We start from the raw sequence: 27,152 nt of genomic DNA, 5'->3' as shown, positions 1-27,152 counted from the left end.
CCCTCATCCTTCTGGAGAATATTTTTAGTGCGAATAAAAACAAGCTTTTAATATATTTTTAAGTACATTCTTATTCCTGCAGTTCCCTGTGGCCTCTATACTTTTGCTGTCTCTCACACACATTATAGTCTATCATTTCCAGTACGAAGTACATTGGAAACAGAATCAGGCAACAATTGGACAATAATACACAGCTGAGGTTCCTCAAACTGCTCCAAATCAAAATGCCAGCCCTGGCATCGTAAAACTAAAATTATACATAGGAAGGGAACTGGATAATGTAGTGGGTTGGACACTGGGCTTTCACCTCTGGAACTGGCATTCAAATCCAGCGTAGACTGATGGGATGAAATCTTTTCTGTCTGCTGGTTACAAGGGTCCTACATGAGTGTTAATTCAGCTTATAATGGGCAAGAGCACTAAACTACTCTATTAGGCTTCATATTTACCAATCTAGACCCACAGTTTTTAAAAAACTGACACAGTTCCCACAAAGCTGACAACTCAAGAACAATCCTGAATAAAAGCTTATAACATGCAAAAGCAAGTAATTACACTAAAAGTGCACTGCGAGATGGGATTATAACTTAAGCTGTAGTTATACTCAATACTGAAGTGCATGAAAGCCTGAAAAGGATACAAATGTTGAACACACAAGATTTTTTTTTTTTAAAAAGGAGGTCTGAGGGCACAGTCTCACCATCTCCCTGTATCCCATCCCAGGTACTGCTGCTGATTTTGCCCTCCTCTCTATGTCTCTCATTTATAAGGCCCAAGGGTGGTTGGTATGACAAATGGAAAAAGATTAGTGATACTGGTGCAATAGGGTGTGCTCATCCATGGTTGGGACTGAAGCACATTATTGGGCCAGAATAGGAGGAGCTTTAGCTTGTATCTGTGTTCGACACTGATACCGGGTGTCCAACACTAATATCCCTCAACATGATGAGCACCAAAAAAAATAAGTATAATATAAAAATGTAGGTATTATAGGATAATACTGAACTGTTACAAAGTCCTGCTCAAGTCCAACTGTCTCATTAACAAGCCAGTACAGCTAAACAGATCATGCTTTGTCCAGGTATAAAGGGACCCAATTTGCTCCTGAAGGGAGGCTGCACAAAAACCTCAATCTGGTGATTAGACCTGGATGCAGAATCAATACATCACTTCCACATGCAGAGAATAGTGACTAACATTCATATAACCACATTAAGAGATACTTGTACAAAGAGTGTCTGCGATGTGGATTGACTGGAGAAGCTGGGGTTGTTCTCCTTACAGCAGTGAAGGTTGCGAGGAGATTTGATGGAGGTGTTCAAAATCATGAAGGGTCTAGCCAGAGTACATAGAGAGAAACTGTTCCCATTGGCGGAAGGGTCAAGAACTAGAGGCCATAGATTTACGGTGATTGGCAAAAGATCCAAAGGCGACATGAGGAAAATCTTTTTTACACAGCGAATGGTTATGATCTGGAATGCACTGCCTGAGGGGGTGATGGAGGCAGATTCAGTTGTGGCTTTCAAAAGGGAATTTGATAAGTGCTTGAAGAGAAAAAATTTGCAAGGCTAAGGGGAAAAGGCGGGGGAGTGGGACTAGCTGGATTGATCTTGCAGAGAGCCGGCATGAACTCGATGGTCGAATGGCCTCCCTCTGTGCTATAACCATTCTATGATTCTATGTCGATCACTTAAATTGAAGTCATTTTTTTCAATAATTGCATAACCAAAACAAATTACTTTTCATACAAACTTGCTCATGACATTGAAATTTTATGGAATAAGATTGCCCCATTAATTTCACTGTTTTGAAAAATCAACAAGTTTCTTGTCCAGACACGAAAGATACATATGTAACAGGAACAAGTTTATAAAAACGTGAATATTAGGGCAATATATTTCACCCCTTCCTTCCAGTTTGCTATTAAAAACACACCAAACAGGACCCTGTTTAGCATCAAATGGAGATCAGTGAACCAGAATTCAGACAAAATCTAACATTTTCCACAGCTGAAATGCGAGTGCTGAATAGCCATAGGTTTTAAATACAAGCCATGAAAATTGGGAGTAAACTTGCAATTTTTAAAAAAATACACCAGACACTTCCTCTCAACCTCAGTCCATGATTTGAAAGCCATGCTTAAGATCTAACATTTCTCGCAGTCAAAGAGTTATAAGAACATAAGAACATAAGAACATAAGAAATTGGAGCAGGAGTAGGCCAATCGGCCCCTCGAGCCTGCTCCGCCATTCAATAAGATCATGGCTGATCTGATCCCAACCACAAATCTAAAGAACACAAGAAGTCGGAGCAGGACCCGGCCACATAGCCCCTGGGCCCTCTCCGCCACCCACAGGGCATTGACCGATCCGAACTCAGCTTCATGTCCAATTTCCTGCCCGCTCCCCATAACCCCTAATTCCCTTTACTTCTAGGAAACTGTCTATTTCTGTTTTAAATTTATCTAATGATGTAGCTTCCACAGCTTCCTGGGGCAGCAAATTCCACAGACCTACCACCCTCTGAGTGAAGAAGTTTCTCCTCATCTCAGTTTTGAAAGAGCAGCCCCTTATTCTAAGATTATGCCCCCTAGTTCTAGTTTCACCCATCTTTGGGAACATCCTTACTGCATCCACCCGATCAAGACCCTTCACAATCTTATATGTTTCAATAAGATCGCCTCTCATTCTTCTGAACTCCAATGAGTAGAGTCCCAATCTACTCAACCTCTCCTCATATGTCCGCCCCCTCATCCCCGGGATTAACCGAGTGAACCTTCTTTGTACTGCCTCGAGAGCAAGTATGTCTTTTCTTAAGTATGGAGACCAAAACTGTATGCAGTATTCCAGGTGCGGTCTCACCAATACCTTATATAACTGCAGCAATACCTCCTTGTTTTTATATTCTATCCCCCTAGCAATAAAAGCCAACATTCCGTTGGCTTTCTTGATCACCTGCTGCACCTGCATACCAACTTTTTGATTTTCTTGCACTAGGACCCCCAGATCCCTTTGTACTGCAGTACTTTCCAGTCTCTCGCCATTAAGAAAATAACTTGCTCTCTGATTTTTCCTGCCAAAGTGCATAACCTCACATTTTCCAATATTATATTGCATCTGCCAAATCTCCGCCCACTCACCCAGCCTGTCTATATCCCCTTGCAGGTTTTTTATGTCCTCCTCACTCTCTACTTTCCCTCCCATCTTTGTATCATCTGCAAATTTTGATATGTTGCACTCGGTCCCCTCCTTCAAATCGTTAATATAGATTGTAAAGAGTTGGGGACCCAGCACCGACCCCTGTGGAACACCACTGGTTACTGGTTGCCAGTCCGAAAATGAACCATTTATCCCAACTCTCTGCTTCCTGTTTGATAACCAATCCTCCACCCATGCCAGAATATTACCCCCAATCCCGTGATTTTTTATCTTAAGTAATAATCTTTTATGTGGCACCTTGTCGAATGCCTTCTGGAAGTCTAAATACACTACGTCCACTGGTTCCCCTTTATCCACCCTATACGTTATATCCTCGAAGAACTCAAGCAAATTTGTCAGACATGACTTCCCCTTCATAAAGCCATGCTGACTTTGTCCTATTAAATTATGCTTATCTAAATGTTCCGTTACTGTCTCCTTAATAATAGACTCCAAAATTTTACCCACCACAGATGTTAAGCTAACTGGCCTATAATTTCCAGCCTTCTGCCTACTACCCTTTTTAAATAACGGTGTTACATTAGCAGTTTTCCAATCTGCCAGGACCTCTCCTGAGTCCAGGGAATTTTGGAAAACTATCACCAAAGCATCCACAATCCCTACTGCCACTTCCCTCAAGACCCTAGGATGGAAGCCATCAGGTCCAGGGGATTTATCCGCCTTGAGTCCCATTATTTTACTGAGTACCATCTCTTGAGTGATTTTAATCGTATTTAGCTCCTCCCCCCCGAGAGTCCCCTGTTTGTCCAGTGTTGGGATATTCTTAGTGTCCTCTACTGTAAAGACTGAAACAAAATATTTGTTCAGCATTTTTGCCATCTCCATGTTTCCCACCATTAATTTCCCGGTCTCATCCTCTAAGGGACCTATGTTTGCCTTAGCCACCCTTTTTCTTTTTATATAACTATAGAAACTCTTGCTATCTGTTTTTATATTTTTTGCTAATTTCTTTTCATAATCTAACTTCCCTTTCTTAATCAATCCTTTAGTTACTTTTTGCTGTCTTTTGAAGAATTCCCAATCTTCTATCCTCCCACTAAGTTTGGCTACCTTATATGTCCTTGTTTTTAGTCGGATACTATCCTTGATTTCTTTACTTAGCCACGGGTGGCTGTCATTTCTTTTACACCCTTTTTTCCTCAGTGGAATATATTTATTTTGAAAGTTGTAAAATAACTCCCTAAATGAACACCACTGCTCATGTACCGTCTTACCCTTTAATCTATTTTCCCAGTCCACTTTAATCAATTCCGCTCTCATACCTTCATAGTCTCCTTTATTCAAGCTCAGTACGCTTGTTTGAGAATCAACCTTCTCACCCTCTAATTGGATATGGAATTCAACCATGTTGTGGTCGCTCGTTCCAAGGGGATCCTTAACTAGGACATTATTAATTAATCCTGACTCATTACACAGGACCAGGTCCAAGGTTGCCTGCCCCCTTGTAGGATCAGTTACATACTGCTCAAGAAATCCATCCCTGATGCACTCAATGAACTCGTCCTCAAGGCTGCTCTGCCTACTCCTAATCCTATGACTTATCTGAATGTTAAGAGGTGAGAGCTTAAAGGCAATGGAACACACCAGAGCTCCAGGACGTTGTAACCACAGAGTGGTAGGACTGATGCCTATAGCTGCGATTCCTGCACATAGCTAGCTTCTGATCTCAGTATCAGAGAGCTGAACAGAGGCCAGGAAAATCAAGTGCTCGTACCAGAAGGAGGCCATTCTAATACCCATTCCTATTAGGATGCAAGAAAAAGCTTGGTATCCAATTCTTTTGTTTTTTCTCTGAAACATACAAGATTCTGAGGGGACTCGATAGGGTAGATGCCGAGAAGATGTTACCCCTCATGGGGGAATCTAAAACCACGGGGCATAGTCTCAGAATAAGGGGTTGCCCGTTTAAGACAGAAATTAGGAGGAATTTCTTCTCCCAGAGGGTTGTGAATCTTTGGAATTCTTTACCCCAGGAGGTTGGGTCATTGAATGCTGAGTTAGACAAATTTTTGATCAGCAAGGGAGTCAAAGGATATGGGGAAAGGGCAGGAAAGTGGAGTTGAGGTAAAAATCAGATCAGCCATGATCTCATTAAATGGCGGAGCAGGCTCGAGGGGCCGAATGGCCTACTCCTAATCCTATCTCTTATGGTCTTACTCTTATCAATACTATGGTCCTTGCTCCTCTGAACTATTCTTTCCTGTTCCTCAACCTCCAAATCTAACATTCTACAACTTCACTGCTTTGAAATAAAGACTCATGACAGCATTCTTTCCCAAATCCGTGGATTGTAGAAGGAGGAAAAGATTAAGGAGGCAAAGATTTCCACAGACTTTTAAAACCCAAACATGGCGTTATCTGACAATTACTTGATTTAACTCATGACCTCCCTCTTACTTTTTCCAGTTGTCATAGTTTTCTGCACTGTCTGCAGGCCCCTGCATCAAGGATTCTCAATTTTTTTAAAAATGGAACAATTGCCCACGCATGCTACTCTAATTCATCTCCTAATGATCCCTATGGTCTACTATTTGGTAGTATCTCACAGAACCACCCTCACAGCTGTAGAATAGGGAGTAATGTGTGAGGAGAGAAGAGGATGGAAATGAAAATAAAGAGAAAGGGGAGTTGGCAAATTGCTGCAATGGACTTCACACGATACTAATTAAAGTCTTGGGACTATCAAGCAGTTTTTTCCCCCCAATCAGTAACACCACTGCGACCATCAGAAGACTTTTAACTCAGCATTTGAAAAAACTTCTAAAAACATGTAAAGAAAGTTTCTAATAATGCTCACCTCCTCACTGAGCAGCTTTACTATGTTTCCTCCTGTGTATTATAATAGCAAGGAGTTAGCCGATATCTTACTGTTTGTTCCCCAATGTGTATCCTGCTAACATTAAAGCTGCAAAGATACTCAGCCAGTGCTACTTTACATTTATTTTTAATTATTGCAGAAAGCTTTGGCTATTTGGCACAGTGGATTAGCACAATGTCCCTTCACCAATGGGAGCTGTATTCAAGTCCAGATCAATAAGATGAAGTTTATTCACAGCTGGATGTTAGGGACTGAGTGAAATACATTTAAATTGGATTCAATCCAGATCCTACAGAAAATGGGTCTACAACAGAAAGCTCCCCATAATTAAGCATTAAATTTGTAATCTCCCTCAGAAGAGGTCATAAGGAAAACAGAATAATTCATGCTGATGAAGTGCAGTGCTCTTCTGAGGCTGGGGTTAAGACAGCATGGGAGGAGCTTTACCCTGCATTTAACTTGTGTTACAGCAGAACTGGGACTGCTTGATACTGACTGTGATAATGTTCTACTTCCCAGCATTCCTCACCTGGTGAAGGAAAACAAAATGGAAAGCTGCACATTGAAAGTAGCTGATTTCATCAGGGGATCACCACAACTTACAGACTATGAAGACCTAAAGCAAGAGACTTTGAAGTCATAAAACAAGTATTACCTGCTTGATCAGATTTGTACTGAAACTATTTTAATTTGACTAGAAGAATGGGTATGTACTCGAATTGGAGGGAAGTGACGAGTGGTGTTCCACAACGATGTGTGCTGAAACCTCAACTCTTCACCATATTTATTAATGACTTAGAAACCGCAACAGAGAGCCATAAAGCCAAGTTTGCCGATGACACAAAGATAGGTGACATAGTGAGTAGTGTAGATGTAAGCATAAAATTACAAAGAGAAATTGATAGATTAAGTGAGTGTTCAAAACTGCGGATTTCAATGCAGGCAAGTGCGAGGTTATCCATTTTAGGCCAGAATAGATCAGAGTATTTTTTTAAATGGTGACAATCTAGGAACAGTGGAGGTCCAAAGAGATTAAAGGGTCCACATACACAGATCACTAAAATGTAGTGGTCAGGTACCAAAAAAAAATCAAAAAGGCTAATGGAATGTTAGCCTTAATATTCTAGCCCTCTAGATATAAAGGGGAGGAAGTTTTGCTGCAGCTATACAAAGCACTGGTTAGACAACATCTGGAGTACTGTGTACAGTTCTGGGCACCACACCTTAAAGAGGATATATTGGCCTTGATGGAAAGCTGCGTCGATTCACCACAGTGTTACTCGGGCACCATGGGAAAGATTACATAAACTAGGCTTGTATTCCCTCAAACATAGAAGGTTAACGGGTGATTTGATTGAGGTTTTTAGGATTTTGAAAGGAATTGATAGGGTAGATAGAGAGAGACTTTTTCCGCTGGTGGGACAGTGCAGGATGAGGGGACGTAACCTTAAAATCAGAGCCAGGCCATTTAGGAGAGAAGTTAGGAAACACTTCTTCACACAAAGGGGAACTCTCTCCCACAAAAAGCAGTAGATGCTAGCTCAATTAATAATTTTAAATCGGAGACCAATAGATTTTTGCTAGCCAAGGGTATTAAGGGATATGGAACCAAGGCAGGAAAATGGAGTTAGGATACAGATTGGACATGATCCCATTGAATGGTGGAACACGCTCGAGGGGCTGAATGGCCTGTTCCTAACAGACAACCTCACAAATCTACTAACAGTCAGACATCATATTGAGCAGTTCCTCTCTGCACTGTCATGACAACTGCTCACCCACAGAACAAGCAGCTACATCATCAGGACATCAGAGCAGTTCTCTCATCTTCACTGCATGTAGTTCCCAGAACACAAATATATTCAAATTAAATAAAATTACAAACCCAAGTGTAAAGAGAAAACATATCAGGACCCACAACGGAGGTCCACTGAATAATTCAATGTAACTCAATAAATACAAACTGGATGGCCCATTAATGGATAATGATTATATCCAATGAGATCCCCAAAGTGTACCCTTTGTTTACTAAACAGTTGCTGTGGAATTACAAATAATGCTGAATGGTTAAAAACCTGATGGGTCAGATAATCTGGTTGGAAATAGGCACATTTGGAGTTTGCAATAAAGTAAATGCTTAATAAGTCTGTCAGCAGTACAGGGCAGGCTTTGGCTGGATCAGTCACAGAACTCTACACAGGATCTTCATCCATTACCTGGTAACTGCTGGAGCCTTCTCTCATTGGTCAATTCCACATCGTCTTTGTGCGTGCAAAGTCGCGTTGCTAGGATTCCATCTCGATCTATCTTCTGATAGGCTGTGTTGATCAATCGGACTGCAACCTCTTCTGGGCATCTGATTACAAGAGATTTGTTTTTCAGAACAGCCTTAAGTAATTTCCAAAATACATCTACAGAATAATCAGACCTCCACCATTGATGCTGCTTTCAAGACAGTCAACAGAATGAGTCTTCCTTCAGTGACAGGATTGATCTTGCCCGTGTTTCACCATCTACGCCTTCCTATTCAAATATATAGTGCACTCCACCAACACAGAATACCCCAGGGGGGCAGGTGCAGTGGAGTGCCAGTTAATGTGATATTCCAGTCAGAAGCCCAGTGCATTAACTACTAAATAGGTCCAGAGTTATAAAACAGAAGAAATGGCGAAGATAATAGGGGCCACATGAGGCAACTACTTATTGCTAAGCTAATCACCAAATCACAGAACATTGCAGCAAAGATACTGGCCATTTAACTCATCAAGTCCGCACCAATGTTGTTTCTCCACATGAGCCAGATAGTCTCAATCGACACTCTTGCCCATTCCCCATCCCCTTTAATATTCCTCTTTTCTCAAGCAACCATCTAATTTATTTTAAAAAGAATTTATGGACTCTATTTCAACAACTGTTTGTAGCAGAGAATTCCACATTCTAACCACCCTCAATGTTTTTTTCCTAAATTCCCTTTTATTTCTTTGTGATTATCTTAGATTTGTTTCCATGTTGCCAACCAATGCAAATAGTCAATCACTATTGACCTTGTCATAACCCTGCATAATCCTGAAGACTACTGTCAGGTCATCCCTTAACCTTCTCAGCGAATGAAAAAAGCTCTAACTTCTCAAGTCTGTCTTTGTAACAGTAGCCCCTTCATCGCCGGTAACATCCTAGTAAATCTATGCTGCACCTTTTCTGTCGCTTTTATATTTTTCCAATAATGAACTGCCCCAAACTTCATATAATACTCCAGTTGTGGCCTAAAGTCTTCCTTGCTTTTGTATTCTATGCCTCCAGATACAAAACCAAGGATTCCTTTTACCTTTTTGTGCCCTATCTAATTCCACTTTTAGCTATCTATACATCAAGGTCACTCTGCTCCATTTAAAATCTTACCATTTAAGTTACATTTCCTTTCCCTGTCTTTACTTCCAAAATGTATTACTTCACATTTTTCTACATTGAACTACATCTGCCACCTATTGGCCCATCCCGCTAGCCTATCGATGTTCTCCTGCAGTCTTTCATAATCCTTGTCACAATTTGCAATACCACCCAATTTAGTGTCATTGGCAATTTTCAATATTGTTCCTTCAATTCCCAAATCTAGATTATTTACGTATATAGTATGAGCAGCCCAAACACAGACCCCTGTGAAACACATCTGTCCAGTCCTTTTACCCCTGCCCTTTGCTTTCTACCCTCCAACCATATCTCTATCTATTGTGGCCACATTCCCCTCAATTCGGTAAGTCTCCTATGTGGCACCCTACCAAATGCTATTTAAAAATCCACTGCATTTTTTTCCATCTATCATTTTTTATTTCTTCAAAGAATTCTTTTACATTGGTTAACCTGCTTTTTAGAAATCTGTGCTGACTGGTCCTGGTTAACAAGTGCTTTCTAATACGATCCCATAATATAGACTCTACTCTTTTACCAATAATTGAAGTGAGACTAACTGAGTGATAATTTTCTAGCTTATCCCAGTATCAGTTGGCCTCACATTTGCCAGACTCCAGTTCTCTTGACACAATCTTCCATTCAACAGAGTTTTGGGAAATTATATTCTGAGCCTCTGCTATTTCTTCCCAAGCTTTCATCAGGATGTTCGGATGTAAACCATCAAGCCTGGTGATTTGTCTACCTTTGAGGTCCTATAAATTCTATTTGATGTGGCTATTACCTCAATAACATTGTTTAAAAAAAGTCAAGAGAATATGGACTTCAAAACTGAATTAAAACAGAACCTCCATTAATTTTAATCAAAATTATATTTGGAAAGAAAGAGATTAATACAGCGCCGTTAATGACTTCAGGATGTCCCAGAGCGCTTTATAGCCAATCAACTATTTTTGAAATGTAGTCACTGTTGTAATATGGGGAAACGTGGTAGCCAATTTGTGCACAGCAAGGTCCCACAAATAGCAATGAGATAATGACCAACTATCTGGTGATGTTTCAGCGATGTTGGTTGAGGGATAGATATCAGCCAGGACCCTAGGGTGAACTCCGCTGCTCTTCGTCAAACAATGCCATGGGATCTTTTACAACCACCTGAAAGGGCAGATGAGGCCTTGGTTTAACGTCTCATCCAAAAGACAGCACCTCCAACAGTGCAGCACTGGAGTGTCAGTCTAGATTATGTGCTCACGTTTCTGGAGTGGGATTTGAACCCACGACATTCTGAGTCTGAGGAGAGAGTGCTACCACTGAGCCAAGGCTGACACAACTACTTCTCACTGGCCCACATAATTTGTCCTACTATGTTGCTCTTAAGTGAAAAATACAGAAAATAAATCATGGCCTGCTATTTTCAACACATGGGATTGGAGAAGGGGACAGATCCTTTTTTGGCCCAGCTCAGTGATGTTATCACTAACAAAATTGCAAGTATTTAAATCATGGTGAACTTTTATTTGACACTTAGAAAACCTTTAGTAAGAATATACAAGAACTTTTGGAAATTGGAAAAGGCTATTAGGCCCAAAAGTTCATCAATTTTTGAAGATCAATGGCACTTACTTACCATATCCCTCAATCCCTTTTTCTCCATCACTCCATAAACACATTCAATTGCCGCTTAAATTCATTAATATAGTCTGCTTCAGACTGGCTATACCCGGTCTGCTTTGGACAGATTTTCCTTTTGTCAAACATAGCAAGTTTCATCCATCTTAATGGAATATCTAATTTCTCTCACACATACACACAAGAACTAGTCACTAAATGCATCACTAAAAATTGGAGGTACAAGATGTTTTTTATGCAAGATACTCATTGCGAAGATGGATACTTGCCTCCCAAGCCGTATAGCCTGCAACATTGCAATGAAAGTTTTATCAGTTTGTCTTCGCACCTCCATCAGCTCCATGTTCATGTGGATACACTTCTGCCAACTCTTAGCCTTAAATAAAGTGCAAAGTACATTCACTTTACTGAGTAATTGAACATAGGCTCCTGAAATCCAAGAAATGGAACAGACCAGAATGTCATCTCCTGTAAATTCTTTCCTGTTTGTGAAATAAATAATGCATTGCAGTGTGCACAATTCTGTATTCTCCAGGTTTGTTTTCCTCTTTGTTTCACTTTCTCTCCTTCCGCTCATAGTGTATCCTCTTCCCTCCATCTTCCATTGTATGTTCTCTTCATTTAATGGAGGATGGTGAATTATTTCATAATTTGCAGCTGAAAATAACTCTGTGAGCAGCCTTTCATTATGATCCGGTATCAACCAAGATCATAATAAAAACCAACTCCCAAATCTAGTCAGATCAGTCAACACCCTACATCTCGTTCAAGTTGGCCATTTTACTTCTCCCTCCCAAAGACCTATTGCACGGCTACTGAATCTTTTGAACACAAACACAAAGAACTAGAAACAAAATCCTCAAAACATCATCAGTGGTTAAAGGAGTGGCTGAAATCCCTTTTGTTAATTGTATCCATGTGGTTTATATCAATATTAGTGTTAATTGTATTCAGGTGGTGGGTATCAACTGGGGACTTTCATGTGTCCATTTATAGGAAGGAGCTTATCTAGGGGGCTGCGTGATGTGTAAGGGTGATCTCTGTGAATAAAAGCTTGGAAGCAACAGAAGACCAGGCTCTAGTATTCTATCCTGGCTCTCCAGCTTTTTACACTTTTGGCAGTTGATGCTGAATCGCTGACCATTTTGACATGCTCAAAAATGGTAACACCTGCCATTCTCAGTTACATATATTTACAGTGAAAATACAGATTGCTCTGCACTACATGTTGACAACTTGTAATTGTCTTCTGTTAGGTACTGGCTGTGCAAGAAAACCCAATCACAGCTCTTGCATCAGGATCAGATACAATGGTATAGCTACCTGAGCCTATCAGTGTTTCATTGTACTGAGCACCGCTTGAGAAACATGGTGGTGGAAATCTTTCTTTCCTTGAAAATACTGTTTCTCAAGTAAAATAAGTCAACTCATTACCTGGAAGCAAAAGTTGTATTTTTCCTTGGTCCGGGCCACTGGAGGAAGCTGTAGAAAATCTCCACAAACTATCAGCTGGATTCCACCAAATGGCTCATTGCATTTTCGGACAATCCTGCAACAGCAAAAAAGAACACTGTGTAACCTCAAGGCATTCACTGACCAGTGACTACAAGGGAATGGGAGAGTCATCCAGAAACATTTCATGAATAGGTTATTTATTTTTTATATCAAATTGAGAAAATTATATTGCACTAATACTTGGGATTTTCTGAGCCTCACTCAGTCGTGTTGTAATTAGGTAGCGATAAAAAAGGTCAACAAAGCAGTTGCCAGTGTCTCTCAAGTCAAGATCCCTGCACGTGTGTCATGTTCTACATTGCTGTTCTCTAAGTATACTGCAGCCTCCAGCAAGTTCCATTCTGGGACAGAGCACCTCAAGTAGATTAAAATACAAGCTAACAATCAGCCCTTTGGCAACAAGAACCCACTGAAAACTTCAGTGCCGCTACTCTATAAAAACCCATTGTAATCACATCCATTTATGTTTACTGCAATAGCAACTTGCATTTATACAACACCTTAAACATGGAAAAATGTCCCAAAGCGCTTCACTGAGGCGCAATCAGACAAAAATTGACACCAAGCCAAAGAAGGAAATTGAAGGATTAAATCAGTGGCGAGGGTATGGAGTTTATGACAGGGGCCGGAGATGATAGCTTCGATCTTCCCAATTGCGGCTCGTCTAAGTTAAGCAATCAGACAGCATAGAGGCAGTGGAGGGGTTGAGAGAGGTGGTGGAGAGGTAGAGCCAGGTGTCGTTAGTGTACATATGGAAGCTAACCCCATGTCTTTGGATGATGTCGCCAAATTACCCTATTTATGATAATGGTCTGCTAAATATCACCACAATCATGTTACATGAACAGAAAGCAAGCTGCGAGACCATAAGTATTTTCATCTTGGTAACAGTAGTTATACTTACAGAAACCACTGCAGCATTAGCAGGTTCATTAGAAATGCACCATTTAGGGACAGGTAATAAGCTGCATGTTGTAATGGATAACCAGTAAAACAGCACAAAGTACAAAGGAACATTAGCAGCCTTGGTCAAATGGACTTACAAAATAGATCTCATGTGCTATTGTGTGAAAGCACTGCGCACAGGCCGGATGACTCCTTACAAGCAAGATGGCAACATTTGACAGCCAGTTACTCTGGGGAACTCACACATTTCCTAATGGTCAACCATGGAGAACATGTCCTCTCAACCACTGACAGGGTGCAGCAACGGTAGGTGAAGCAGTGATAACATTACAACATACAGTTTTATTATAAAGTCAGGAATGTTTAATCGAGATGGAAAAGGAAGAAACTGTATCAGTGGTCTTGCAGCTCATATGACATACCTGGCCACAGCTTCGAGTTTGTCAAAGAATTCTCCATCTATCATGGAGATTTCATCTATGATAAGGTGTCTGCAGCTTTGCCAGTGTCTTAGGATCCCAGATCTCTGAGCCAGCTCGACACACTGTTGCAAGGGAGCTTTTCCTGAACCGATTCCTAATGACAAAATAAATTAAAAATTTGTAACACAGGAGACGAATGTTCACTTTGGTCCTTCCACTACCTCAATCTCATCAAATTCTTAGACAGTCCCCTTCATTTGTGACAATGTTTTAATCATTTACAGTGTCCAATTCTACTCCCCTACTAGTTCCTTAAGACAAGATAGTTGGACTTTGGCAGTGAGACAACCCGATCCTGGCTCTTTGCTTTTTTTTTGTCAGGGCCTGTTAATTTGAGGTGTTTAGGCATTCCCCTGTTGCCTCAAAAAAATCCCCCCCTTTTACCAAGGGTAGGAGTCTGTTCACTTGATAGACTCATAGAACCTCATCACTAGCCATAATTGGGAGGCTTGTGTGTTATCCTAGTGTTTCTTTCATTAAAAAAACAAACATTTTCTAAATTTGCTCCTCAAAGAGTTCTTCCTCTTAAAAAGGAACAGCTTGAAGCTTTGCCTGTAGGTAAATGAAGATATCTGGAATCCTTAGCCAGTTGGACCTGCACAGCCAGATAATCTGAGCTGTGAACTACACCCTCTACTCAAAAGGTGTCAATGATAAATTGTTTTAATAATACAATGGTTTATATAACTTTGTCACGGAAAGACACATGTATACACAAATAGAGGCAGGTTGAGCGGTGTGAATTTGATCCAGTTTTCTCGATTAGCCACCATCTATATTGGTAAAGGACCAATTGGGTGTGCGGCCTATTTTCTCTCTCGCCCCTCTGTTTTTCTCACAAGGTCTTGGTGTACTTTGTCTAATCATAGAACATGGTAAAAGCCCTATGACAGGGTACGGTGAATGTGGGTTCTTCAGCAGCCAGTGGGACCCTATCAAGTTTTATGGCCAAGTTGGTGCTGAGGATGATTGACAACCTGTTGCTGATACCTGTTTCTGTTCTCATTTCTTAAGAAAAATTCCAAAAATTGTAGGAACTGTAATAAAAGAATAAAGTCTAAAATAGTCCCTCAACTGAAAAAATGACAACAAAAGTTTGAAGAATTTTTCAATCAAGTGAAAATAAATGAAATGAAAAATATTAATAAGTGTTAATGTCATCTGAAGTGAGAGGTTTGTTCAGACAGATAGGCTGGGTAAGTTTGAGAGTGAAGGTCACCGGCTTCATCAAAAATACAGACAAAATGGCTCCAGTTCTGTACTCCAGTATGGAATGCAATGAGCTGGTTAACAATTTGGACAGTAATGGCTGATATCCTGGAGTTTTCATTATATTACCTTGGGATGCCACAGAAAAATATCACACTTCTTTTTTGAATTTTATCTGGGGTTGCTAATCACTCCCTGGAGATTAAACAGACTTTCTTTTAAGGGAAAAGGGGATAGACATTTGAAGCATAGGAAGATACAGGGCAATGGGAAGAGAGCAGGGTAGCAGGATTAATTTTGGAATGTTCTAGCAAAAATCGGCAGACATGATGGGATTGATAGCCTCCTCCTGTGTCCTAAACCTCCACAGTTCAAAGTTTGAGAGAATTCATTATACTGTATATGGTCAGTTGAAAACACAAACTGAATAGTTTTAGACTTATAAAAAATTTATCGTCAGGTTCACAGCATTAGTGAATATTGCTGCTACAAGCTTGTTGAGAGGCCTTGTGGCACGGGAAAGTTCCCCACTCCACTGTGTGCTTTATTTTTTTTGTTACGTGCAGTTTGATTTGGACCCTCTTGGTGGTCCTGTGGCTGAAATATCACCAAACAACCTTTTGCTCATTCCTAGTCTTGTGCCAGTTTACTATAGAAAGTTGCACCATGCTGTACCTTGCTCATAGTACAGTGGGCAAGTGAGGTAGCTATAATGCTGTCTGCACGTGTATCTTTTTCTTTTGTATGATTGTATGTCATTAAATACTCTGGTGCTGGATGTATGAATCGAGCAGGACTGATATCAGGGCAGGGGGCTCTCAGATTACAGCAACATGCAAGAAAGGCACCCAGCCTCCGCATTCCACCCTCTGGCTTGCTCATGCTATCTGCTGAAAGATTCTTGATTGGGTTGGAGCTAGGACTCTTATCAGATACAGGGTAGTCATAAAACAATGGAGCCTTACAAGGCAGGCCCATAAAACCTGGCTTGGAATTAGAAGGAGTGAAGGGAGGACCTGGTCTGGAATCTGAGGGAATCAGGGGAGGCCGAGGGAACCATGGATTCCCAGCCTTGACACAAAGGCAAGACCCGATAACGTGAGGCAAAAACAGCCTCAAGCCACTGTGTAAAGTCCTGATTGGTTGAGGCCAGAGGTGGGATACAAGCTGCTTTTGCAATCCCCTGAAGGGTGGGAGATAACAGGGAGGCTGATCCCTTTTTCTCTTCGAGACAAAGAACTCAAGGCACCATTGGACACCTCGCCTTTTTGGGAGACCCCAATAGAGCAAGGACCCTTGTCAATAGCTGGCCATGGGCCCACCCCCCAAAAGTGGCATAAAAAGAGCACCTCGCACTGATATCAGGTTGTAGAGATTTAGCAGGAGTGGGACTTGTAGCATTTGAAGCCAGCCAAACAGCTACTCGAAAATTCAACAAACGATCCGAATCAACAGATGTAGCTCCAGGCGGAGTAGGACTGAGGACAAGGGTTCCAAGAGGTCACCCCTGGCGGGGCAGAAGACGTAAGAAGTAAACAGAAGACGAAGGTACCCCAGGCAGGGTGGAAAGCACACTTTCTTCAAGACTCCTAGACAGACGCAACTCTACCCAGTGCAGAACAGGTGATATGACTTTTTAAAATATTTGTTCATGGGATGTGGGTGTCGCTGGCGAGGCCGGCATCTATTGCCCATCCCTAATTGCCCTTCAGAAGGTGGTGGTGAGCCGCCTTCTTGAACCGCTGCAGTCCGTGGGGTGAAGGTTCTCCCACAGTGCTGATAGGAAGGGAGTTCCAGGATTTTGACCCAGCGACAATGAAGGAACGGCGATATATTTCCAAGTCGGGATGGTGTGTGACTTGGAGGGGAACGTGCAGGTGGTGTTGTTCCCATGTACCTGCTGCTCTTGTCCTTCTAGGTGGTAGAGGTCGTGGGTTTGGGAGGTGCTGTCGAAGCAGCCCTGTGGATGGTACACACTGCAGCCACAGTGCACCGGTGGTGAAGGGAGTGAATGTTTAGGGTGGTGGATGAGGTGCCAATCAAGCGGGCTGCTTTGTCCTGGATGGTGTCGAGCTTCTTGAGTGTTGTTGGAGCTGCACTCATCCAGGCAAGTGGAGAGTATTCCATCACACTCCTGACTTGTGCCTTGTAGATGGTGGAAAGGCTTTGGGGAGTCAGGAGGTGAGTCACTCGCCGCAGAATACCCAACCTCTGACCTGCTCTTGTAGCCACGGTATTTGTGTGACTGGACCAGTTAAGTTTCTGGTCAATGGTGACCCCCAGGATGTTGATGGTGGAGGATTCAGCGATGGTAATGCCGTTGAATGTCAAGGGGAGGTGGTTAGATTCTCTCTTGTTGGAGATGGTCATTGCCTGGCACGAATGTTACTTGCCACTTATGAGCCCAAGCCTGGATGTTGTCCAGCTCTTGCTGCATGCGGGCTCGGACTGCTTTATTATTTGAGGGGTTGCAAATGGAACTGAACACTGCAATAATCAGCGAACATCCCCATTTCTGACCTTATGTTGGAGGAAAGGTCATTGATGAAGCAGCTGAAGATGGTTGGGCCTAGGACACTGCCCTGAGGAACTCCTGCAGCAATGCCCTGGGGCTGAGATGATTGGCCTCCAACAACCACTACCATCTTCCTTTGTGCTAGGTTGTGTACCGTTATTTAGTCTGAGGTGGTTCAAAGTATTATACAACAGTAAGTAGAATGTTTGTTTGGGTCTATGATGAGTCCAAATAAGGAACAGGCGGAGGTTCAACTTCCAGATTTATCCTGGAAATAGCAGAAATCCAACACAGCCCGGCCTTGCCGTCTTTACCTGAACCACCTCAGACTAAATAATGGTACACAACTTGGCACAAAGGAAGACGGTAGTGGTTGTTTGGAGGCCAATCATCTCAGCCCCAATTTAACCAAATTGGAGTCAGGTTCATTACTGGCAACTGAGAGTAAAATCTCTCAATGGTACACAACTGACCTGCAAATGCATGGAGGGTTGTCCCTCCAATGTGACAGGCAGCCACTCCAGTACTGGCGGTGGTATACGTACTCTTTGGTGGCAATGCTCCCACAATCCTCTTCAGCAAGAAAGATTTCCCAGTTCCTTGGAATTAAAACAAATTAAAAAACATGTGAGTGGTTAGGAAAGTACACATTTATACACATATGGTGAGAAGAATCAGTGTCGGTAAAAGGATATTTTACAACTTTTATCTCAGTCAACACCAAGGACCTCAAGTCAAGTCCATTACAGCTTTGAAATAAGGTGCAGCTCTGTCACCTCTGTCCTAACAACGTGTCTTAGATCCAACCTCAGAAAATCAATCCTGTGGGACATTTCTGCCTCAGATGTTAGCCTTCCCCTTCTCTATGTAATACTTGTCCATTTAGCTCCAGGCAATGCCTACGTATAGAAAGTTTTGTATTGTGGACTTGCAATCACAAAACACTGATTTAGCAAAATCTAATTTTGATTACATTCCTCAGAGCTAACAGAGAAAGGATTAGTCTGGCCTGGATTTCAACCCAGATTGCAGAGGTGAAATAACAACATGCTAACTAACCAAGCCTCCCGGTCCACACAGACTTCATTTGACAAAATTAATAAAGAATTAAGCTATCCTGGCCTGGAGTAAAAATGCAGGGTCAAGAGGTAGGAACAGAGGGGTCCCAAATTTCCTCAGAGTTCCACAGGACTCTGGTCCTAACTCTGGCTGAACCCACTGGAAGATGGCAGGGCCTGGCTGTGTTGGATTTCTGCCATTTCCAGGATAAATCTAGAAGTTAAACCTCCGCCTGTTCCTTACTTGGACTCATCATAGACCCAAACAAACATTCTACTTTACTGTTGTATAATATTTTGAACCACCTCAGACTAAATAATTTATAATTTGAGCCACGGACCACAGTATTTTTCTATAGGAAACATCTCCATAATCTGCCTCTTTAAACCTAACGACAGCTATTGAATTACCAGCACTTCCAGTGAAGAAGATATTCTTTCCTTTGAGGATCATGCCAAGGACATGTGACTGTTCCTTCGAAAGCTTCCTTCCCACTAGCATTGACAAGATGGGCTTTTTGGCAGGTTTCAGTTCTGTAACCTGCATCAGGACAACACACAAACATCAAAAAGGCTCTCTTTTTATTTTAATTTCTTGCTACAGTGTCAGCATCAAGCACTTCCATATCAGATATAGCAAAGATAAAATGTAGAGAGAGCTCTAATATTGAGCCCAAACACAGATTATCCTCCACTACATAAGAATAGCATTCTATTAACTATACAAACCATCCTCATGCTTCTCTAAGAGGCTAATAATTTAACCTCAATTGCTGTAAACTCTTGTGCTGGAGCAGTTTCACACAGGTTTGTAAATGACCTGTAAACCATAATTGGGACTTATATACCAGTACAAGCAAAGCTTTACTGCTTGGCCAGTAAAAACTGACTGAGACAGGCCCAGAGAACCAGTGTGCCAGCAATCCTAGCAATTACATTGGGATCTCACGCACCAGTGACCCCTGTCACTGACAACACAGCAGTATGCTGAGTCAGGGGAAGCCACCTAATACAAGATGTCATCGGCGGGCACCCACACCACTACTGGCGCAACTCGGGCACCTGCCTTCCTACCGAGGCCATGCACTACGGCATAGTCAGCTGAGACTGTGGGTGGGGGAATGCTGACCCTACCCCTTGGAAAGAAGAGCAACGTGCCCACTTGGGCCCATTTGTAAGGGTATCGATATATTAAAAAGAAATCTCACACAAAGGGGTACAAATCTGAAACTCTCTCCCTAAAAGTCTGTGAATACTAAGTCAATTGAAGCTTTCAAGACGGAGATCGATAGATTTTTGTCGGTAAGGGTATCAAGGGATATGGAGCAAAGGTGGGTAAATGGAGTTGAGATACAAATCAGCCATGATCTAATAGAATGGCAGAACAGACTTGAGGGGGCTGAATGGTCTACTCCTATTCCTATATCTTCGAGGCCAGTCTCTAGCTTGCACCCCTAAGGTGGGCCTTCTCACTGGGCATACCAGCCGCCAAATCTGCCCATCCTGCTCCTAGGCCAGGGAAGTGGAAACTCCCAATGTAGGGAGACCTGGCCTTGGGCCCTACACTTGCCTCTTCTGTGTCTATGGCCTTGCTTGTGGACAGGAAGAGGCACCGCCTTCCAACAAAGGCCTCAGGGAGCTCCCAGGCAAGATCAGATCTCAAAGATTTGTACCCAGGCCCTTCCAGCACACTTCCGTCAGAATGGCCGAGAGAGTGTGCCAGAAGGGCCAAGAATTTTTAACCTACAAATGGGGTTGGTAGATACACTGGTTTTACATTGTCAAATAATGGGCAGATATTGTGGCAAATTCACCCGCAGTAGAAATTGGGACTGGTTCAAACTCATTTCACGCTGGAGTCTTACAGCTAACAAAGAGAACAGACTTTCACCCTATTCACCTGGGCTGAAGTCAAACCCAGTACTCAAAAGGTAAAAAGGATAGGAATGTTCACCAACTGCACATTAGAACAAAAAAAAATATGTAGTCTCTAGTATGAAAAATGTAGTATTTTTTGCTGTATGTGGGCTGGTAAGGCTTCTCCTCATTTAGGCACATTATATAATAAATACCATAGTAAAACTTCTTAAAGCTATTGCCCCCATCTCCACACAGTCCCTTGGCCTAGAAGGTAGGTAAACTGCTTGCAGACCTTTGTCAATGCTGCCCTATCCCTGATCCCTAGAAGGATAGATGCACAAGGACAGCAGAGGGAAACTACCCTACAACCTTCTCCATCTCTCCATGAAAGAAGCATCTCTTTCCTGCATATAAAAACAGAAAATGCTGGAAATACACAGCAGGTCAGACAGCATCTGTTGAGAGAAACAGAGTTAATGTTTCAGGTCGATGACCTTTCGTCAGAACTGGAAGAAGTTAGAGATTTCCTGCTTGATGCCTTTCTTAACACTTAAACTGGCTATAGGCACAACTGGTCCATAACAGTGCACTGGTACACCAAAGCTGTGATACCACATCAGCCTCCAAACCAACCACCTTTCTGTTTTCCCTTTGGCATTCTGATTTGCCACCTAGCGCTATAAAGAAGCTTAGGAAAAGATTACATACCAGGCAGTTTTCTGATGAAATGGTCCGTGGTCGTTTGATCTGCTTGCTTGGGCCAGTGTTACCTATTTGATTCTTCAGTCCTTTAGTAGAAATTGGTATCTGCACATTTCCCTGCGATTGAAGCTCGTTGGCTCTTTTCACATCCCGAGCCTGTACAGGACTGATTGTATCAAATGTTCGTGGGAGTGTGGAGAGCAGCCGCGTTCGGTCACTCACCTGTTTGCTGATCTTCTTATCTGCAGCGTATTTGATAGAAAGTGTTTTAAAGAGTACTTTCAGCTTATCTGGTGGACAATTCGAAACTAAGATCTGAATATTATCAGGAACCAGTTTGATGGAACTCTTCCCATCCCGAATAAATCGCGTGAAAAGTTGGATTTCACGTAGGACAAAGTTTTGCGACAGCTTCCCATCATGTACTTGGAGAAGAATGTCTCGGAATTCATTGCGTCCAAGGGTGAGGAAGGCATTACGAATAGTTTTGCGCTTGGTGGCCTGGCCAGCCTGGTTGAGGTATTCAATCGTAACACTACACTGGACCTCAGCACTCGAAGGGTCAGGGGACATGCTATTCCTGGAATGAAAACAAAAATTGTCGTAGCAATTTGAAATAAAACCATTAGTTACTAGATGTATTATTGTATCAGGTGTTGGCATGTTGAGTATTTCTAACTGAGTTTCGTGTAATGGAGAAAATAGCAAAGTCACAGATTCAGTTACATCACTGAGTGAAAATTGTGGCAGTCAGCACAGAGACTCAGACACTCAACACCAAGAAAATACTCTATTCTGCTTCCTATGATTGCCAGGCTGGTTTCAAATACACTGGACATTTTGCACACACACAAGCAAACAAAAAGCACAGACTTCATTGAGCCCACAGATGACTAAAGGCTCTGTTTTTTATCTGTATAAGAGAACTCCACTTATCTTTATGACCTGGCTTCAAGGCCAATCCCAGAGGTTAAAGGAGAATGTTCTGACTATACCTCTCAGTCCCCGAAGTTTTACTATATCCACACTCACTGAAGTCAATACGGTAGCAGTGAAATGAAATGAAGTTTCACTGAAATGGGAACACTTAAGAGTCTGCTTTTCCACAGAGTAAAAACAACAGAAAAGAAGCTCTGGACTCCAAAAGTAGTAGAAAGTCAGAATTCCACCCAGACCAAGGGACAAGCTTATGTTTTGAGTACAAACCCTTCATCTGAAGGCCCTTGTTCTGAAGAAGGGTTGGCACCCGAAATGAAAACTTGTCTGTTCTCTCCACAATTGCTGACCAGCCTGCTACGTGTTTCCAGCATTTTCTGCTTGTCAGAAATAATTTACAAGCTGTTTCCCTCAGAGACCAGTTGTTTGTTCTAAAACGGAATTCACCGCTTTCCAGCTCATTTAAACAATTTCCAAACTACTTTGTATGATGTGCACATGTTCCCATAAATAATTATGTGTACCTGTGTCATTATACCGACATATACGTTATGTGCATATGCTGGGACCCAGAACTGGCTTTCCCTTCACCAGAAGGATGTAACAGATGAATTACAGTGTAACTCTGGTGTATCCAACTGCCATGCACAAACAAATTGCAGTCGCAGATCGTACCATTGGAAAGTTACTTGGTGGTGCTGGATTGGCTTCATTCCTAATTGTACACGGGATTATCTATAACATTCCTACAACACACCGAACCATTTGCATTACTTACTTGATTATCTGGGTCAATCACAGAATGTGGATTGATCCTGCAGCAGATTTCAGTTACTGGGTATCACTAATTCACTGTACATATTATCCGTTTTACGTTTCTAAACCTTGTGTAGTTCTAATTCTATGGATCAATCCACAAGTTAGTTAGAATCTCTCTCAGGATTTGTTTCCCTGGATCAATCCTCAGGCTGGATACTTGTCCCCTTCTTCCCTCCACACAGACTCGTGTAAGTTTAATGTTCCGCCCTAGTATCCGTCTAATAATCACACCGGCCGATACCAGGACCGAGGGTGCTAGCGACTGACGTGGCCCGAGCGAGGCGCGGGTCCCCCCGGGTTCATTCACTCCGAGCGAGGCGCGGGTCCCCCCGGGTTCATTCACTCCGAGCGAGGCGCGGGTCCCCCCGGGTTCATTCACTCCGAGCGAGGCGCGGGTCCCCCCGGGTTCATTCACTCCGAGCGAGGCGCGGGTCCCCCCGGGTTCATTCACTCCGAGCGAGGCGCGGGTCCCCCCGGGTTCATTCACTCCGAGCGAGGCGCGGGTCCCCCCGGGTTCATTCACTCCGAGCGAGGCGCGGGTCCCCCCGGGTTCATTCACTCCGAGCGAGGCGCGGGTCCCCCCGGGTTCATTCACTCCGAGCGAGGCGCGGGTCCCCCCGGGTTCATTCACTCCGAGCGAGGCGCGGGTCCCCCCGGGTTCATTCACTCCGAGCGAGGCGCGGGTCCCCCCGGGTTCATTCACTCCGAGCGAGGCGCGGGTCCCCCCGGGTTCATTCACTCCGAGCGAGGCGCGGGTCCCCCCGGGTTCATTCACTCCGAGCGAGGCGCGGGTCCCCCCGGGTTCATTCACTCCGAGCGAGGCGCGGGTCCCCCCGGGTTCATTCACTCCGAGCGAGGCGCGGGTCCCCCCGGGTTCATTCACTCCGAGCGAGGCGCGGGTCCCCCCGGGTTCATTCACTCCGAGCGAGGCGCGGGTCCCCCCGGGTTCATTCACTCCGAAACTCCCGCCACAACTTTCAAATTTGCCGGCGCGAATGACACCAATCAGAGCAGGGAGCTTTAAATTGTTAGCCAATCACACTCGCGTGCATCGCGACGGGACGGGTCAGGGGTCGTACTCTCCATTGTGACGTCATTGCGGGGCGTTCGGCAGCACGGAGTGAAATTGACGTGCAGCAGGCAGGAAGGGAGCTGGAAACTTACATTGGGGACAGGCGCTATCCACCAGGAGAACAGGCTAGGGGAGTTTACACCTTTTCTTCGGGTGAACTGTTCGTTTTTATTTCACATTTCCAGTTTTTTTTAAAGGCAGGGGGAAATGCAGAGCCCTCCGAAAGTTTTATAGGAGAGAATTTGGATGAACTTTTTAAAGTCCCCAGAACAGAGGATAAGGAGCAGTAGGATTTAAAGACTTCATTTAAAAATCGTTCAGCCACTGCAGTTTGCAATAGTTTTTTAAAATTTTAATAGGTTTGTAAACAGAAAAATCAATCACTGGATGATATCGTTCTACCATTGGTCACGGCCGTTGCTAAAGTTGTTACATGATCATAACTTGAAAATTATGGTAAGCTCAGTACAATCACACTGCTGTAGTTTGCACTTCAGACATAGAATCTACTATAATAAAAACAGAAAATACCTCATCAGAACTGAAAGGTCATTGACTTGAATCGTTAACTCTGTTTCTCGCTCCTCAGATGCTGCCTGACCTGCTGAGTATTTCCAGCATTTTCTGTTTTTATTTCAGATTTCCAGCATCTGCAGTATTTTCCTTTTATTTTTAAATAGAATCAACTGTATTAAGAATGTTCCTTGGTGTTGAATAAGGTGGCTCTGAAGTGGAGTTTGCAGATCTAGGAACCCAGTCTAGTACAAAACACTGCAAACATTTGTTTGCATGGATACAGCTGCAGCAACACTTAAGAAGCTGGACACCACACAGGACAAAGCAGTCTGCTTGATTGGCAGCCCAGCCACCATCTTAAACATTCACTCCTTCCACCACCGTGCACCGTGGCTGCAGTGTGTTCTATCTACAGAATGCACTGCAGCACCTCCCACACCTGTGACCTCCACCACCTAGAAGGACAAGGGCAGCAGATGCATGGGAACACCACCACCTGTATGTTCCCCTCCAAGTCACACACCCATCCCAACTTTGACATATATCACTGTTCCTTCATCGTCAAAGTCCTGGAACTCCCTACTGGGAGCAGCTTCACCACATGGACTGTAGTGGTTCCACCCAGCTTTCCCTCATCACCACCTCTCTCGACTCCCTCCACTGCCTCTGATTTGTCACACAGCTTGTCCGACATCCAGTATTAGATGAGCAGAAACGTCCTCCAATAAAATATTGGGAAGACCGAAGCCATTGTCTTCGGTCTCCATCCCTCTCCCTGGCCACTGTCTAAGGCTAAATCAGACTGTTCCCAACCTTGGCGTCCTACTTGACTCTGAGCTGAGTTTCCGACCCCATATCCCCACCATCATCAACCGCCTACTTCCACCATCTTAACATCGCTCGCCTCTGCCCCGCCTGAGCTCATCATCTGCTGAAACCCTCATCCATGCCTTTGTTACCTCTAGAATCGACTATTCCAATGCTCTCCTGGCTGGCCTCCCAACTTCTACTCTGTAAACTTGAGCTCATCCAAAACTCCGCTGCCCGTATCCTAACTTGCACCAAGTCCGGTTCTCCCATCACCCCTGTGCTCACTGACCTACATTGGCTCCCGGTCTGGCAACATCTCAATTTTAAAATTCTCATCCTTGTTTTCAGATCCCTCCATGGCCTTGCCCCTCCCTATCTCTGTAATCTCCTACAACCCTTCGAGATCTCTACACTCCTCCAATTCTGGCCTGTTGCGCATCCCGGATTTTCTTCGCTCCACCATTGCCTTCAGCAGTTCCTTCAGCTGCCTAGGCCCTAACTCTGGAATTCCCTCCCTAAATCTCTAAGCCTCTCTACCTCTCTCTCCGCCTTTAGGATGCTTCACACTTACTACCCTCAGCAACCTAGGATGCATCTCATCCGGACCAGGTGACTTACCTACTTTAAGTACAGCTGGCCTTTCATGTACCTCTTCTTGATCAATTTTTAGCTCATCCAGCATCTCAACTATATCTTCCTTTACTGAGACTCTGGCAGCATCTTCTTCCTTGGTGAAGACAGATTCAAAGTACTCATTTAGTACCTCGGCCATCCCCTCTACCTCCATGAGTAGATCTCCTTTATTGTCCCTAATCGGTCCTACCCTTCCTCATAGTACCCTTTTACTGTTTTCATGCCTCTAGAAGACTTTTGGATTCCCTTTTATGTTGGCTGCCAGTCTATTCTCATACTCTCTCTTTGCCCCTCTTATTTCCTTTTTAACTTACCTTCTGAGCTTTCTATTTTCTGCCTGGTTCTCATTTGTGTTATCGACCTGACATCTGTCATATGTCCCTTTTTTCTGTTTCATCTTACTCACTATTTATACTGAATGGTTCTATTATTACAACCCAATACCCTGTTGGCTTTTGTTACAGTTTCTCTACATTGGCCAAGAACCTTCAATGATCTGTGCACAATAACACAAGATCTTTTTTTCTCTTAACCTCTTTCAATATTGTTCCCTGCAAACGATACGTGTATTCTGTGTTGGCCCTACAAACATGCATGAAGCTATATTTATCTCGATTAAAAGCCATTTGTCATTGTGTAGCCCACTCCCCTCGCACATCTAAATCTTTTTGCATTTGATTGCACTCCTCTACTGTCTAAACCCTTGCACAGATTTTGGTGTAATCTGCAAACTTACTGACCATACTCCCAACACCACTATCCAGGTTATTAATAAAGACAGTGAAGAGTAGTAGGCCTAGGACCGATCCCTGGAGGACACCATTAGTAACATGCCTGCAGGCTGAACCACATCCGTTAACTACAACTTTTTGGCAGTAGGATTGGAGCCAATTCCTAATCCAGCGTTTCAAATCCCTACTGATACCACAAGAGTATATCTTGTGAAGTAACCTAGTGTGAGGTACCATATTAAAGGCTGTCTGAAAGTACAGGTAGACAAAGTCTACACTAACCCTATCTTCCTCTCTCCACAAATGCTGCCTTGATCT

General features: G+C 43.2%; 1 protein-coding gene across 1 annotated transcript in view; it reads right to left on the bottom strand.

Annotated features, from left to right (window-relative positions):
* The window catches only part of pif1 (PIF1 5'-to-3' DNA helicase homolog (S. cerevisiae)), a 32,852-nt gene extending 8,827 nt beyond the window's left edge, over positions 1 to 24,025 (bottom strand). Inside the window, exons 1-8 of the mRNA XM_067989671.1 lie at positions 23,032 to 24,025; positions 21,324 to 21,897; positions 19,167 to 19,296; positions 18,171 to 18,296; positions 13,914 to 14,067; positions 12,505 to 12,619; positions 11,340 to 11,446; positions 8,253 to 8,392 (exon numbers count right to left, since the gene is read on the bottom strand). Of these exons, the coding sequence (XP_067845772.1) occupies positions 8,253 to 8,392; positions 11,340 to 11,446; positions 12,505 to 12,619; positions 13,914 to 14,067; positions 18,171 to 18,296; positions 19,167 to 19,296; positions 21,324 to 21,890 (1,339 nt within the window). The 5' untranslated portion in view covers positions 21,891 to 21,897; positions 23,032 to 24,025. The remainder of the gene's footprint in view (positions 1 to 8,252; positions 8,393 to 11,339; positions 11,447 to 12,504; positions 12,620 to 13,913; positions 14,068 to 18,170; positions 18,297 to 19,166; positions 19,297 to 21,323; positions 21,898 to 23,031) is intronic.
* Positions 24,026 to 27,152: the final 3,127 nt, after the last annotated feature.

The sequence above is a fragment of the Heptranchias perlo genome, chromosome 9 (assembly GCF_035084215.1).
Source record: "Heptranchias perlo isolate sHepPer1 chromosome 9, sHepPer1.hap1, whole genome shotgun sequence".
NCBI classification, from domain to species: Eukaryota; Metazoa; Chordata; class Chondrichthyes; order Hexanchiformes; family Hexanchidae; genus Heptranchias; species Heptranchias perlo.
Note: the sequence above shows the minus strand (reverse complement) of the source record. Positions and strands in the feature narration are given on the sequence as shown.